The 14,753-nt window shown below is 57.1% G+C and overlaps 3 protein-coding genes across 13 annotated transcripts in view; 1 reads left to right on the top strand and 2 right to left on the bottom strand.

Annotated features, from left to right (window-relative positions):
• TRMT112 (tRNA methyltransferase activator subunit 11-2) overlaps window positions 1–14,753 on the bottom strand; it is a 347,607-nt gene that overhangs the window by 46,489 nt on the left and 286,365 nt on the right. Inside the window, exon 1 of one of the 10 annotated variants that reach the window (XM_050757360.1) lies at window positions 13,940–13,943. The exons of the other annotated variants lie outside the window; for them this stretch is intronic. The gene's annotated coding sequence lies outside the window, so the exon portion shown is untranslated. Of the gene's footprint in view, window positions 1–13,939; window positions 13,944–14,753 lie in introns of those variants that run through there. 10 annotated transcript variants of the gene reach the window in all.
• Window positions 1–14,753, bottom strand: part of BAD (BCL2 associated agonist of cell death) — a 118,582-nt gene that overhangs the window by 94,273 nt on the left and 9,556 nt on the right. The window lies entirely within an intron of this gene.
• RPS6KA4 (ribosomal protein S6 kinase A4) lies at window positions 1,003–14,710 on the top strand. 2 transcript variants are annotated; one of them, XM_050757150.1, is made up of 17 exons: window positions 1,003–1,159; window positions 1,247–1,318; window positions 2,031–2,249; window positions 2,345–2,460; window positions 3,314–3,421; window positions 3,646–3,726; window positions 3,818–3,921; window positions 4,027–4,177; window positions 7,490–7,654; window positions 10,335–10,463; window positions 10,655–10,788; window positions 10,887–10,980; window positions 11,614–11,787; window positions 11,867–12,061; window positions 12,712–12,871; window positions 13,048–13,211; window positions 13,779–14,710. In XM_050757150.1, exons 1-17 carry the CDS (start codon window positions 1,105–1,107, stop codon window positions 13,974–13,976), a joined length of 2,319 nt encoding a protein of 772 aa, XP_050613107.1. In that variant the 5' UTR covers window positions 1,003–1,104; the 3' UTR covers window positions 13,977–14,710. The 2 variants fall into 2 exon arrangements, with proteins under 2 accessions (XP_050613107.1, XP_050613108.1); XM_050757151.1 differs by having other exon boundaries at window positions 1,089–1,159; window positions 1,247–1,272.

Raw genomic sequence — 14,753 nt, 5'->3', positions numbered from 1 at the left:
GACCAGCCTCCCAGGTGTGACCTGCAGCAGCCTGAGTCCCTCCTCCTCTCAGCCAGGGCTTCACAGGACACGGCGTGGGGTGGACATCCTGGCCTCTCCAGCTGGCAGAGGAGCAGCGAGCCCCTCCCCACTGGTCTCAGGGCCTGGGGCCTCATGGCTGTCCCACTTTGCTAGGTGGCCCCATTGGTGGTCAGGAAGGGGAAGGCAAGAAGAAGAAGAGGGAGCAGAGGCTCAGGAGGACCAGTCAGCAGGGGCCCTGGGCCTCATGGGGAGAGGGGGCAACCCCGTGTGGCACTGACATCTCTGCTTGAGGCCTACTCAGGGCTCTAAGCTGGGTACTGCATCAGGTTAGGAGACAACAGGGGCAGCACACATGAGGTGCGCATGGCACCTGGTGGGCTCTGCATGGTGGCTGGGGGCTGATGTGATTCTGCAGGCCCCCTCTACAGAGAGCTGGTCAGAAAACTGGCCACTCCTCCTTGCCATGGGGTCCCAGGCTTGGCTCCAGCCCCCTCTTGGTGATGAGGCTCCTCTTTGCAAAGGCCAGTCCGCTGGGGAGTGGGACCCTGGTGGCCACCCCCAGGAAGGTGGAGTAGGGCAAGCCCCACTGCCTGAGAGCTGAGTGACTTCCAGGATGCATACCCCTTCTCAGCCTGCCCAGCACCAGGCACCTCGCCCCCCATCTTGGGGCACAGACTCCTGGTGTCCTCCAGCCACTGGCTGCAGCCGGCATTCCCAGGCAGACCCCTGTCTTGGGGGCAAATGCCCCAGAGGCTCCAGGTTACCCACGGGCTCAGGGATGGCTCCCACGGGGTGTTTCCAGTTCTCTGGAGAGTCGAGTAAGGTCCCGGAGCGCACGGCCCTGAGGCTTGGCCGGGGGGCTCGGGAGACAGGGCGTCCCCAGCCGGCCGCCCACCGGCAGCCCGGCGCTGTCACGTTCCAGCCGCCTGACTCAGGCCGCGTAGGGCGGGGAGCAGGGAGGCGGTGCCGGCGCCCGCCTCGGCCCCGGAGGCGGCACCAGGAAGCGCCCGCCCCGGCCGGAGCCGCCATGTAACCGGCGCCGCCCGGAGCCGGAGCCGCGCGGGCCCCAGCGACCCGCCCGCCATGGGGGACGAAGACGAGGATGAGAGCTGCGCCGTGGAGCTGCGGATCACTGAAGGTGGGTGTGGGGCCTGACTGCGGCTGCCCCGGGCGGGCCGGGCCGGGTCATGGACCGGCTGGGTTCATTCACCCCCTGTGCCCACAGCCAACCTGACCGGGCACGAGGAGAAGGTGAGCGTGGAGAACTTCGAGCTGCTCAAGGTGCTGGGCACGGGAGGTGAGGACCCCCATCCACCGGGCAGGCGTCCCAGGCGCGGTGCCCCTGACCTCCTGCCTGCTCACTCCTGGGCCTGGGCCAGGCCACTGAGCAGGCCCCCCACCCTTTCCCGGCACAGCCTGCCTTGCCTGCCCCGCCCTGCCTTGCCAGGGTTTGCATGCCCACTTCCAGGGCACTCCACGTTGACATCACTCCTCCCTCCACGGTCCTGTGCGTGCATACCCCCCTGGATTTGCCAACACCTTGGGGAGGGGGACTTGCACCCCTCTCAAGTTATTTGCATAGCTCCTCCCTTTCTTTCAATATGGGATCCCCTCCCACATTTTGCAAACGCCCCAGCGCTGGTTTGCGCATCTCTTCCCCAGCCAGGTGCACACCTCTGCCTCCCTTCCTTGCACTGGCATCTTTTCACATCCATCTGATCTCTCGCAGATTTGCACATGCCCCGCCCCCACGCCTCGAAGCAGGCCCCCTGGAGTTGCATGCTCTCCAGCCTGGTTTGCACATCCTTTCCCTGGTTTTGCTGGGCACCCTCCCGGGGTGTGCACACCCTTTCCTTAGAAGGCTCTGCCAGCTTTTTGCACACCTGCCTCTTGCCCCGGCTCCTTCGCCTAATTTGCACACCCTCCTGGGTTGGCATCGCCCCCACCCCCCAAGCCTGCACCAATCTCCCGCTCACAGCCTACCCTCCACCCACTCGCTGCTCCCACAGCCTACGGCAAGGTGTTCCTGGTGCGGAAGGCGGGCGGGCATGACGCGGGGAAGCTGTACGCCATGAAGGTGCTGCGCAAGGCGGCGCTGGTGCAGCGCGCCAAGACGCAGGAGCACACGCGCACCGAGCGCTCCGTGCTGGAGCTGGTGCGCCAGGCGCCCTTCCTGGTCACGCTGCACTACGCTTTCCAGACGGATGCCAAGCTGCACCTCATCCTGGGTGAGCGCACGCCACATCCCAACGGGGGTAGTGTGGCTGGGGGCAGGCGAAGCCACCTGACGGGGCTGCTTCCTAACTTCCACTGCACCTCCCAGACTATGTGAGCGGCGGAGAGATGTTCACCCACCTCTACCAGCGCCAGTACTTCAAGGAGGCTGAGGTGCGCGTGTATGGGGGTGAGATCGTGCTGGCCCTGGAACACCTGCACAAGGTGGGTGAAGACCTGGTCACAGGCTGTTGCCATGGGAACTGGGTCTGGGCCTTGGAAGGAATCTGCAGGCAGGGCAGCCTCAGGCTTCCCCCTGGGCTTCCTGGGGGGCCAGTGGTGAGCTGGGTGGGAACTGGAGCTACTTCCCCAGGACCCCTTACAAGAAGCCTCATCGCTGCCTGCTGGGGTCCCCTCCCCTGGCACCTCCTCGAAGGGGCTTTCCTTTTTCAGGGAACTCAGGGCTGCATTCACAGAACTTCCTCAAATGGAAACCTCATGGCCTGGCTCCAAAGGCCCCCTTGAAATGGGGCTCTTCACGCAGACTTTCCTCTCTCTGGGACCTTGGGGCCTGTCCCACAGGGCCCTCCTTCTTTGCTTTATATCTTTTTTTTTTTTTTGAGACGGAGTCTCGCTCTGTCACCCAGGCTGGAGTGCAGTGGTGCGATCTCGGCTCACTGCAAGCTCCGCCTCCTGGGTTCAGGCCATTCTCCTGCCTCAGCCTCCCAAGTAGCTGGGACTACAGGCACCCGCCACCACACCCGGTTTATTTTTTCTATTTTTAGTAGAGACGGGGTTTCACCATGTTAGCCAGGATGGTCTTGATCTCCTGACCTCGTGATCCACTCGCCTCGGCCTCCCAAAGTGCTGGGATTACAGGCGTTAGCCACCGCGCCCGGCCTGCTTTATATCTTAAATGGCCTTTTTTATTCAGTGGCTCTGCCCTGAAGACCCCCCTCTACAGGCAGATGACCTTCTCTGGGGGGGGGGGTCTCCTTATCCTGAGCAGGGCCGGGAGCTGCAGGAGCTAGGGAGGGTTTGGGAGAGGAGGCCTCAGCACCTCTCTTGCTCCTACCAGCTCGGCATCATTTACCGAGACCTGAAACTGGAGAATGTGCTGCTGGACTCCGAGGGCCACATTGTCCTCACGGACTTCGGGCTGAGCAAGGAGTTCCTGACGGAGGAGGTGAGTGGAGGTTGTCTCTGCCTGCGGTGTCCCATTTGACCCTCCTTCCTGCCTCTTCCTGCTCTGGGCCTGCATTCTGGGGCTGCAGAAGTGAATAGCTCCAAGAAGTTTCCACAGCTCAACTCTCCAACCTCACAAGTTGAGCAAGTCTTACTCTGGGCCTTGTGGGGCGCTGGAGCACAGGAGAGGTTTGGCCATCTAAACAGGACCTCTTGCCCTCCCAGAAAGAGCGGACCTTCTCCTTCTGTGGCACCATTGAGTACATGGCCCCGGAAATCATCCGTAGCAAGGCGGGTCATGGCAAGGTGGGTTGGCAGGGAAGTGGGGCTGGGGGAGGTGGAAAGGGGGGGTGTGAGGCAGGGGAGACGCAGGCTCTCACCCTGGCTCCACCCACAGGCTGTGGACTGGTGGAGCCTGGGCATCTTGCTCTTCGAGCTGCTGACGGGAGCCTCGCCCTTCACCCTGGAGGGTGAGAGGAACACGCAGGCTGAGGTGTCTCGGTGAGTAGAGCTGGACGTGGAGGGCGGCCAGGGGGCTGCAGGGCCTGCCTGGGCAGCGCTGTGGGGGGGGGCTTGCTGCCCCTGACGCCCCCCCAATCCTCCCAGACGGATCCTGAAGTGCTCCCCTCCCTTCCCCCCTCGGATCGGGCCCGTGGCGCAGGACCTGCTGCAGCGGCTGCTTTGCAAGGATCCCAAGAAGCGATTGGGCGCGGGGCCCCAGGGGGCACAGGAAGTCCGGAACCACCCTTTCTTCCAGGTGAGGCTCCTGACTCAGGGCCCCACACCCCCTGGTGCATACCCAGGTGGGGCTGCTGTTCCAGGTTGAGGTTGTGCCTGGCCAGTTTCACTTTATTTGGAAATCCCCCCAGAGAAAGAAAGCAAGTGTGTGTAAGCTAGGTTTCTCTTCACATCCATCCCCACTGAAACTTGGCAGATGCATTCCTGAAAGAAAGGACTCTAGGTTCATTGGCTGTTGGGACTGTCAGGGATTTGAGAATGGATTGGTTGGTCCTTTCATTGGACAGACCCAGAGAAGGCAGGTGACCTGCCCCAGATGGCACAGTAAATGGTGCTGAGCTGGGAACAGACCTTGGCTCTTGATAGATCTCCTGCTGGCCCAGATCAGTACTAAAACCCACACTTACGGCTTTTAGCACCCACCCAGGCATTTTGTTCTTTATCCCTGTCCCTGTGCAGTCTGTGTGCCTGTCATTCAGAAGGACAGTTGGTCAGCACACATGGGTGTTTGCTCACTTGTTAGGAGCACACACGTTAGAGTACAGTGCAGAGTGAATCTGGCCATGTGAGAATGCTCTGACTCAGGGGCTGGGCCTGGCCAGCGTCATCGCCCAGCAGGACTTTGTAACAGTGAATACCTACTGTGTGTCGGCCCTTTATAGACATGAACACATTTCACCCTCACAACTACCTGATTCTTATTTTTTAGATGGAGTTTCACTTTGTCTCCGGGGCTGGAGTACAGTGGTGCGATCTCAGCTCACTGCAACCTCCAGTTCACGAGTTCAAGCGATCCTGCTGCCTCAGCCTCCCAAGTAGTTGGGATTACAGGCACATGCCACCACGAGTGGCTAATTTTTATATTTTTAGTAGAGACGGGGTTTCACCATTTTGGCCAGGCTGGTCTCGAACTCCTGACCTCAAGTGATCTACCTGCCTCAGCCTCCCAAAGTGCTGGGATTACAGGCGTAAGCCACAGCGCCCTGCTGTGGGGACAAGGGGCAACCACCTTGATTCTTGTCCCCATCTTTACAGATGAGGAAGCTGAGGCTCCAAACAATTAAGTACTTTGTCCAGGAAGTGATGGAGCTCAGATTCAACCCAAGGCTGGGTGGCTTGAATGCCTGTCCTTAATGGTCTTCTGCTTAAGTGTAGGCATCAGATTTGCCACTCATCTGACATCTAAACAAAAGCACCCATTTCTGGGCACTTATTGTGGGCCAGGTACTGTGTTACTCATACTTCGAGTGCCGTCTCTTTGAATCTTCCAAGCCCTGGGAGGGCCTGCCTGAGATGATTTCTTAGACAGGAATCTATGTCTTTGAGGTGAAGATGTCCCTTTGCACAGGGTGGGGAGTTGGGGGCGGGGAAAGCATCTGAGCAGTGTTGGTCTCTTTCAGTGAATTCCTCAAGCCCACCCTTCGCCTATGCTGGGTGCTGCGCCAGATGCTGGAATGGGTTGACCAGTAATACAGGAGAGGCCCCAAGGTCTTCAAGGCCTGATGTGTGGCAGGGGTCTTTCCCTCCTTCTGTCTTTCCTTTTTCTTTTTTCTTTTTTGGAGACAGAGTCTTACTCTATCGCCGAGAGTGCAGTGGCGTGATCTCGGCTTACTGCAACCTCTGCCTCCCTGGTTCAAGTGATTCTCCTGCCTCAGCCTCCCGAGTAGCTGGGATTACAGGTGCGCACCATCGTGGCCAGCTAATTTTTGTATTTTTAGTAGAGTTAGGGATTCACCACGTTGGCCAGGTTGGTTTCAAACTCCTGGCCTCATGATCCACCCACCTTGGTCTCCCAAAGTGCTGGGATTACAGACGTGAGCCACCGCACCTGACCTCCTTCTGCCTTTTCTTGGACAGCTTCTTTGGTGATAGCAGTGCTTAGGTCCTTGGTGGTAGAACTGGGGCCTTCCAACTTGAGTCAGTCACCTTGGCTACAGTGACAAAAAGTCCAACTCAAAATGGTGATATCCATTGGAATCAAGTTTGGTGCTAGCAACAGAGATCAGAATGAACAGAGTGACCTAAGAGGTTTGCTTATAAGTAAACCTTTTATTATACTTACTTATAAATAAGTGGCTTACTTATTTTTCTTCTCACATAAAAGAAGCCCAGATTAGCAGACCAGGGCTGCCGTGGTGTCTTCACGGTGCCACATTGTCTTCGGGAATCCAAACTCTTCTTCTTTTTTAAAAAAAATTTTTTTTTTTTTAAAAATTCTTAGCCAAGTAGCTTCTATCCCTGGGGTTGCTTCATGGTCCAACATGGTTGCTGGAGCTCTTGCCATCTAAGCTGTCTCCCAGGTAGGGAGCAGGAGGAAGGAGAAGGGGCAAAATGGGCACTTGCCAACTAGCAACCTCCCTCTTGAGGATCTTTCCCTGGAATCCTACGTAATAATTTTTGCTGATAAGTTTTGGTCACCCCTAACTGCAAGCAAGTTTGTAAAATATTCTTTTAACTGTGTATATTGGTTCCTGGAATAAAACTGGGGCTATGGTACTAAGGAAGATAGGGAGAATGGATATTGAGCAGGCAATCCACAGGTTCTGCCACATTAGCTTAAACATAAAAGGGCACGTTTTGGCTCCCATAAGTGAAAAGGCCAAGGGAAAGTTATCTGACTTAAGCACATCCAGGTGCTGAAACTATGTCCCTTGGTTCTGCTTTTCTGCATGGGGACTTCATCTAACCCTGACAGGGTCCCCAGCAGTTCCAGACCACATCCTTTTAGATTTAAGTCCAGTAGGAGAAAGAGATTTGTTTGTTTTTTCACGCCAACTCTTTTTTTTTTTTTTTGAAACGGGGTTTTCACTCTTGTCACCCAGGCTGGAGTGCAGTAGCGCTATCTTGGCTCACTGCAGCCTTTGCTTCCTGAGTTCAAGCGATTCTCCTGCCTCAGCCTCCCAAGTAGCTGGGATTACAGGTGTGCACCACCATGCCCAGCTAATTTTTTTTTTTGTATTTTTAGTAGAGATGGGGTTTCACCGTGTTAACCAGGCTGGTCTTGAACTCCTGACCTCAGGTGATCCAGCCTCCTCGGCCTCCCAAAATCCTGGGATTATAGGCATGAGACACCATGCCCAACCTTTTCACACCAATTCTATTAAAAGTTCCAGAACTGACTAAGTGTGGTGGAATGGTGGTTCTCTAAGGGGAACAGGGATTGTATTATCAGAGGGAGAGAGAAGCCAGGGAGGGAGGAGGAATAGCTGCCCACCCCAAATGCCAGATGGACCCTTGCCTCATGGAGGAACTGCCCAGTGAGGGTGGGCTGAGTGAAGGGAGTTTCTCGTGCCTGACCTTTGACACCTAATCTCTGATTCCCTTCCCTCAGGGCCTAGATTGGGCTGCTCTGGCTGCCAGGAAGATTCCAGCCCCATTCCGGCCCCAAATCCGCTCAGAGCTGGATGTGGGCAACTTTGCAGAGGAATTCACTCGGCTGGAGCCTGTCTACTCACCCCCTGGCAGCCCCCCACCTGGGGACCCCCGCATCTTTCAGGTGAGGATAAACTCATGGAACTCAGATGCAGGAGAGATGAGATGTCGCTGTCTGCCTCAGCCCTGGCTGACCCGAGGACACTGCCTAGGCCTTGTGTCCTGATTGGGACTCAACGTCTCCCCTAGATGTCTCCACGTAAAGGGGACCTAGGGTTGTCGGTCACAGAGACCACCGGGGCAGGATGTGTGTTTGATAGTTCATGATTTATCTTTAAACCTTCTGTTAATTTCCCTTCTATTCCATCATCTCTTTATTGTTATGTAAAAATATTATTTAAATTTATTCACTTGCAGCTGGGTGAGGTGGCTCACACCTGTAATCCCAGCACTTTGGGAGGCTGACGTGGGCAGATCACCTCAGGTCAGGAGTTCAAGACCAGCCTGGCCAACATGGTGAAACCCCATCTCTACTAAAAATACAAAAATTAGCTGGATGTGGTGGTGGGTGCATGTAATCCCAGCTACTCCGGAGGCTGAGGTGGGAGAATCGCTTGAACCTGGGAGGTGGAGGTTGCAGTGAGCTGAGATCGCACCATTGCATTCCAGGCTGGATGACAGAGTAAAACTCTGTCTCAAAAAAAAACAAAACAAAGAAAAAAGAGATCTTCACCTGCTTATGTGGACACCTAGGAGGAGACACATGTCGATATTGTGGCTTTGCACGCCCTTGGCATACCATGATACACTCCTGGAGGGACGGGTCCCCTCCACTGATTTTTTATTTTTTATTTTTTGAGATGGAGTCTCAGTCTGTCGCCAGGCTAGAGTGCAGTGGCTCGATCTTGGCTCACTGCAATCTCCGCCTCCTGGCTTCAAACGATTCTCCTGCCTCAGCCTCCTGAGTAGTTGGGACTACAGGCATGTGCCACCACGCCCAGCTAATTTTTGTATTTTTAGTACAGACAGGGTTTCACCATGTTGGCCTGGATGGTCTTGATCTTTTGACCTTGCGGTCCGCCCGCCTCAGCCTTCCAAAGTGCTGGGATTAGAGGCGTGAACCACCACGCCCAGCCCCCTCCACTGAATTTTAGAAGCTTACACCTTTTGGACAAGTCCAAACTCCCTTTGCTTGGCATTGAGGCCCTTCATGATGTGGTCCTCGCTTAGAACCTGAGCCTCAGTTCTCATCATTTTCCTACTTGATGCTCTGGAGGGCATGATCGAACTGCTCAGAGGTTCCAGAATACACCTCTGTGCCTTTGCACGTGCTATTCCTGCTACCTGGAGTACATTCCTTACAGTAGTCTACCAGGCAAGCTTCTCATCTCTTTTAGGCCTCCTTGTCTGCTCACCTGGCCCAGGGGGTCAGTTACCCTTTCTCTGTGCTGCAGTCCTCTGTGGACAGCACCTCCTTCTGTGCAGTTTATCATGTTGCCATAATGATCATATCATTATCACTAAATAAACCAGTATGGCTTGTTTAATAGACAGACCAAGTATGGCTGGATAAATCCCTTCTCTGAAGCTCTTAGAATTGACAACTCTGTGCTTGAATGTCCACATTCCATTCCATTGTCTCACAGCCCTCATGAGAAAGTTCTTTCTCGTGAATTGGTAGGTACTTTCATTCATTCATTTAATGATTCAAAAATGTGTAGTGAGTGCCTAAAATATTCCATGTACGGATCTGGGTACTACATTTTTAGGAGAAAATGACACATAGTTTATTTTTAAAATTATTTCTAAAATTAATTAATTAATTAATTTTTTTAGAGACAGGATCTTGTTCTGTCACCCAGGCTGGAGTGCAGTTGGGCAACCATGGCTCACTGCAATCTTGAACTCCTGGACTTGAGTGATCCTCCCACCTCAGCCTGCCCAATAGCTAGGACTATAGGCAAGTGCCACCACACCCAGATAATTATTATTATCATTTTTTTTGAGATGGAGTTTCACTCTTGTTGCCCAGGCTAGAGTGCAATGGCATGATATTGGCTCACCGCAACCTCTGCCTCCCGGGTTCAAGCGATTCTATGTGCCTCAGCCTCCTGAGTGGCTGGGATTACAGGCATGTGCCACCATGCCTGGCTAATTTTTGTATTATTAGTAGAGATGGGGTTTCTCCATGTTGGTCAGGCTGGTCTCAAACTCCTGACCTCAGGTGATCTACCTGCCTCAGCCTCCCAAAGTGCTGGGATTACAGGCATGAGCCACCGTGCCTGGCCGCAACACACAATTAAAATGACCCTTGAAAGCTCCTCAAATTGCCAGGACATGGATCTTTAGGAAAAGCAAATAATTAACTCTGGTTTCTTTTTGCATTTCTTCAGTAGCTCCCCTTGCAGAAGAAGCCAAAGTCTGGCTTGAAAGGGAAGAATAAAGGTTTTTTTCCTCAGCGGATAGAGTTGGATTGTCATAGGCTAAGCGTGAATTCAGGCCACACTTTGAATACATTCAGTGATCCTTTCAGGGCCTTCAGCCCTTGGCACCTGGGGAGGAATAGGTGGTCACTCTGATGAGAAAGTTGGGGTCACAGGCTGGTGGGGACAGACATGACTCCAAGTGATTATAAAACCAGGTGGAATAAAATGTGTCCATACATCCTATGTGTACCAGGATGCAATTGGAACACCCGCCACTGCCCCCTTGTCCAGGGTCTTGCCTCTGCCTGGTTCCCCACCAGAGTCTCCTCACCTGCACCCCCAACCCCCATGCCCATCCCCCCAACTCCCGCCCTGCAGGGATACTCCTTTGTGGCACCCTCCATCCTCTTCGACCACAACAATGCGGTGATGACCGATGTGCTGGAAGCGCCTGGTGCTGGAGACCCGCCAGGTCGGGCAGCGGTGGCCAGGAGCGCTATGATGCAGGTGGGCTGGGCTGGGCTGGGGGGAAATTGGTTTTAGGAGAGGCCTAGGCCGGGGGGACTCTAGGCCTAGATCCAACTGGTGCCTGCAGCGTGAGCTCGGTGAGGTCCCAAGCCTCTGCGACATGGGGCGTGGCGGGGCCGCGGGGCTACCAGGTGGGACCTCTGACACGCCCTCTTCGCCTTCGCCTCCAGGACTCGCCCTTCTTCCAGCAGTACGAGCTGGACCTGCGGGAGCCTGCTCTGGGCCAGGGCAGCTTCTCTGTGTGTCGCCGCTGCCGCCAGCGCCAGAGCGGCCAGGAGTTCGCAGTCAAGATCCTCAGTCGCAGGTGGGAGGGCCCAGGCGTGCGTAGGGGTGGGGTGGCAGAGCGCCGTCCCGGGGGCGGGGCCGAAGCACGGAGACCGTAACTCCTGCTGCGTCCCCCAGGCTGGAGGCGAACACGCAGCGCGAAGTGGCTGCCCTGCGCCTGTGCCAGTCACATCCCAACGTGGTGAATCTGCACGAGGTGCATCACGACCAGGTGATGGCTTCCGGCTGGGGGAGGGCGGAGAGAAAAGGGGCAGGCGGCGGGGCTTGGGGGCACTATGGGCGGGATCTAGGGGCAAATTGGGAGGGGCCTAGCGTTTGATTGGGGCCCGAAGGGACCAGGGAGGCGCAGGAAGTGGAATTTGAGGGGAGTAGGGCCAAAGGACAGGAAGGCGGAGCTGAGGATGGACAGGAAAAGGGACTTTGGCTGGGCACGATGGCTCACGCCTGTGATCCCAGCACTTTGGGAGGCGGAGGTGGGCTGATCACTTGAGGTCAGGAGTTCAAGACCAGCCTGGGAACACCGCGAAAAATACAAAAATTAGCCGGACGCGGTGGCATGCGCCTGTAATCCCAGCTACTTGGGAGGCTGAGGCACGAGAATCGCTTGAACCCGGGAGGCAGAGGTTACAGTGAGCCGAGATCATGCCACTGCACTCCAGCCTGGGCGACAAAGCGAGACTGGCTCCAAAAAAAAAAAAAAAAAAAAGAAAAAGGATTTTGAGGAGGGGGTGCTTGAACTTGGGCAGGGCCCGAGGGCTGGGGACCGGGCCTGGGTAGTGGGAGAGGGCCCGCCACCGTGGGCAGGAGGGCAGGTGGTGACCGTGGCCCGCCACTCCGCCCGCAGCTGCACACGTACCTGGTTCTGGAGCTACTGCGGGGTGGGGAGCTGCTGGAGCACATCCGCAAGAAGCGGCACTTCAGTGAGTCGGAAGCGAGCCAGATCCTGCGCAGCCTCGTGTCAGCCGTGAGCTTCATGCACGAGGAGGCGGGCGTGGTGCACCGCGACCTCAAGCCAGAGGTGGGCGAGCGGCCTCGGCGGCGGTGCGGGGCTGTGGCGTCCGGGGCTGCCTCTGACCACCACCCCGCCGCCCTCGCAGAACATCCTGTACGCTGACGACACGCCCGGGGCCCCGGTGAAGATCATCGACTTCGGGTTCGCGCGGCTGCGGCCGCAGAGTCCCGGGGTGCCCATGCAGACGCCCTGCTTCACGCTGCAGTACGCTGCCCCGGAGCTGCTGGCCCAGCAGGGCTACGACGAGTCCTGCGACCTTTGGAGCCTGGGTGTCATTCTGGTATGGGACGCGGTCCTCGAGGCGGTGTCAGGGTCGCTCTGGCGTCTTCCTGATGTGGAGCAGCACGAGGGAGGGAATAGGGGTCATCTTGGTGGGGGCGGCTGGGTTTCGTCTGAGGCTGGGATCGGGGTGATTCAAATACAGAGGCGGGGCCGGGCGCGGTGGCTCAAGCCTGTAATCCCAGCACTTTGGGAGGCCGAGACGGGCGGATCACGAGGTCAGGAGATCGAGACCATCCTGGCTAACACGGTGAAACCCCGTCTCTACTAAAAAATACAAAAAACTAGCTGGGCGAGGTGGCGGGCGCCTGTAGTCCCAGCTACTGGGGAGGCTGAGGCAGGAGAATGGCGTAAACCCGGGAGGCGGAACTTGCAGTGAGCTGAGATCCGGCCACTGCACTTCAGCCCGGGCGACAGAGCGAGACTATCTCAAAAAAACAAAAAACAAAAAACAAAAAACAAAAACAGAGGCAGGGTCGCTCTGGTGCTAGAGTCGGAGCATCCGGCTATTGGGGGTTAGAAGTCAGGGTTCACCACGCGTGGGTCTCAGGAGTGCTCCTAGTGGGAAGGGTGAGTGGTTCTGTGGGAGCTGAGGGGTCAGCCTCGGCCCCGCAGCCTGGGCCGGTCTCACCTTCCCTTCACCCCTCCTAGTACATGATGCTGTCGGGGCAGGTCCCCTTCCAGGGGGCCTCTGGCCAGGGCGGGCAGAGCCAGGCGGCCGAGATCATGTGCAAAATCCGCGAAGGGCGCTTCTCCCTTGACGGGGAGGCCTGGCAGGGCGTATCCGAGGAAGCCAAGGAGCTGGTCCGAGGTGCGGAGCTGGAGGTCACAGACCATGGTTGGGGAGGGGGACGCTGGACAGAGATGGTCACTGGGTCATGTGTCCTGGTTGGAGATGGGTAGGGGAGGAGAGTGGAGCTGTTACCATCTCTTTGGGGCTCAGCCTCTACACCAGGCTCCTCCCACACTTCCTTGCCCCGCCTCCAGGGCTCCTGACTGTGGACCCCACCAAGCGGCTGAAGCTCGAGGGACTGCGGGACAGCTCGTGGCTGCAAGACGGCAGTGCGCGCTCCTCGCCCCCGCTCCGGACGCCCGACGTGCTCGAGTCCTCTGGGCCCGCAGTGCGCTCGGGTCTCAACGCCACCTTCATGGTAAGGGGCGGGGTCCGTTGAAGGGGTGGGCAGAGCCTCGAGAGGTGGGGTCTGGGAAGGCGGGGCCATCGGAGCCCAGAAAGGGGAGGTGCGGCCGGGCGCAGTGGCTCACCCCTGTAATCCCAACGCTTTGGGAGGCTGAGGCGGGCGGATCAGGAGGTCAGGAGTTCGAGACCCGCTGGAACAACATGGTGAAACCCCGTCTCTACTAAAAATACAAAAATTAGCTGGGCGTGGTGGCGCGCGCCTGTAGTCCCAGCTACTCACAGGCTGAGTCAGGAGAATCTCTTGAACCCAGGAGGCGGAGCTTGCAGTGAGCTGAGATTGCACAACTGCACTCCAGCCTGGGCGACAGAGCGAGACTCCGTCAAAAAAAAAAAAAAAAAAAAAAAAAAAAGGGGAGGTGAACCGAATCCGGCCTCTGGTCGGTCTGGAGGCCAAGGCCCTGTCGGCCTAGGCCTTGACTTAGGCGGCTGGAGGCAGGGTCTGGGAATGGGGGTCAAAGTCAGATCTGGAAGCCGGGGTCAGGGGGGTGGGGGCACGTGATCACCCTTTCCTTTCTGCCAGGCGTTCAACCGGGGCAAGCGGGAGGGCTTCTTCCTGAAGAGCGTGGAGAACGCACCCCTGGCCAAGCGGCGGAAGCAGAAGCTGCGGAGCGCCACCGCCTCCCGCCGGGGCTCCCCCGCACCAGCCGCCCCGGGTCGAGCCCCCACCGCCGCCAAGGGGGCCCCCCGCCGAGCCAATGGCCCCCTGCCCCCCTCCTAATCCCCGCCACTGTGACCCCCTTCCCTCATAGGGGCTGTGACCTGGGAGCCCGGCTCACTCCTGGAGGCCTCTGCCAGCAGCCGACCTGATCCCTAAGGGACTGTCCTTCCCTCTCCTACCCCACCCCACTCCCAGACAGAGCAGAAGTATTTTTATAAGCAGAGAATTTTTTATGTCTTACCAGATAGAAATGCAGGGAAGGGGGGGCCTGCTGGGGAGTGGGGTTTGGGGGGCCCTATCCCACAACACTGCCTCTTCTGGGCAGAAGGCCCCTCCAGGGGGACTGCTCCAACAGGAAAGGGCCCCTCCCCCACTTCTAAGCACTGAGTTAGGAGTGCTAACTCCTAAACTGGGACCCCCTCCCCTGTTCTCCCCTGAGGCCCCGTTCCTGGAAGGGTCACCCCTCAACTGTCACTTTATGGACTGTCTGTGCAATTACGTCCACCAAAGACCTGTGTTGAGGGGACTGAAGGAGGGGCCCTGGGGACCCCCTGAAGCATTTCTGCCTCATTTTATGTCACCTGCTTCTCCCCTGTTGGGGCTAAGGAAGGAGATAGGTGGCCCCTAAAAGAGGAGGCCCTCTTCTCACCCACCCCCTCCCCTTTGGCACAGCTACTCCTGGCTGGGGGTGGGGCCTTGGGGGTCTGGGCTGGGCATCCATGGTCACTGCCTCAGCCCATCTAGGCTGTGCCTTTGACTTTAAAATAAAAGTCCACCCAGTGCTGTGTGTGGCATCTGTGTGTTCTCGTTTGTGTTGTGGGTGTCTAGAGCAGAGAT

This window comes from Macaca thibetana, chromosome 14, assembly GCF_024542745.1.
Source record: "Macaca thibetana thibetana isolate TM-01 chromosome 14, ASM2454274v1, whole genome shotgun sequence".
NCBI classification, from domain to species: Eukaryota; Metazoa; Chordata; class Mammalia; order Primates; family Cercopithecidae; genus Macaca; species Macaca thibetana.
The sequence above is the reverse complement of the archived record's forward strand: the minus strand, read 5'-3'. Positions and strand labels throughout refer to the sequence as shown.

Excerpts from the sequence above, each read along its gene's own strand:
- RPS6KA4 (XM_050757150.1), top strand. The coding sequence starts at position 1,105 with ATGGGGGACGAAGACGAGGATGAGAGCTGCGCCGTGGAGCTGCGGATC. Across the intron at positions 3,422-3,645 it reads AGGAGTTCCTGACGGAGGAG|AAAGAGCGGACCTTCTCCTT; the intron begins GTGAGTGGAGGT and ends TTGCCCTCCCAG. Across the intron at positions 4,178-7,489 it reads GGAACCACCCTTTCTTCCAG|GGCCTAGATTGGGCTGCTCT; the intron begins GTGAGGCTCCTG and ends CCCTTCCCTCAG.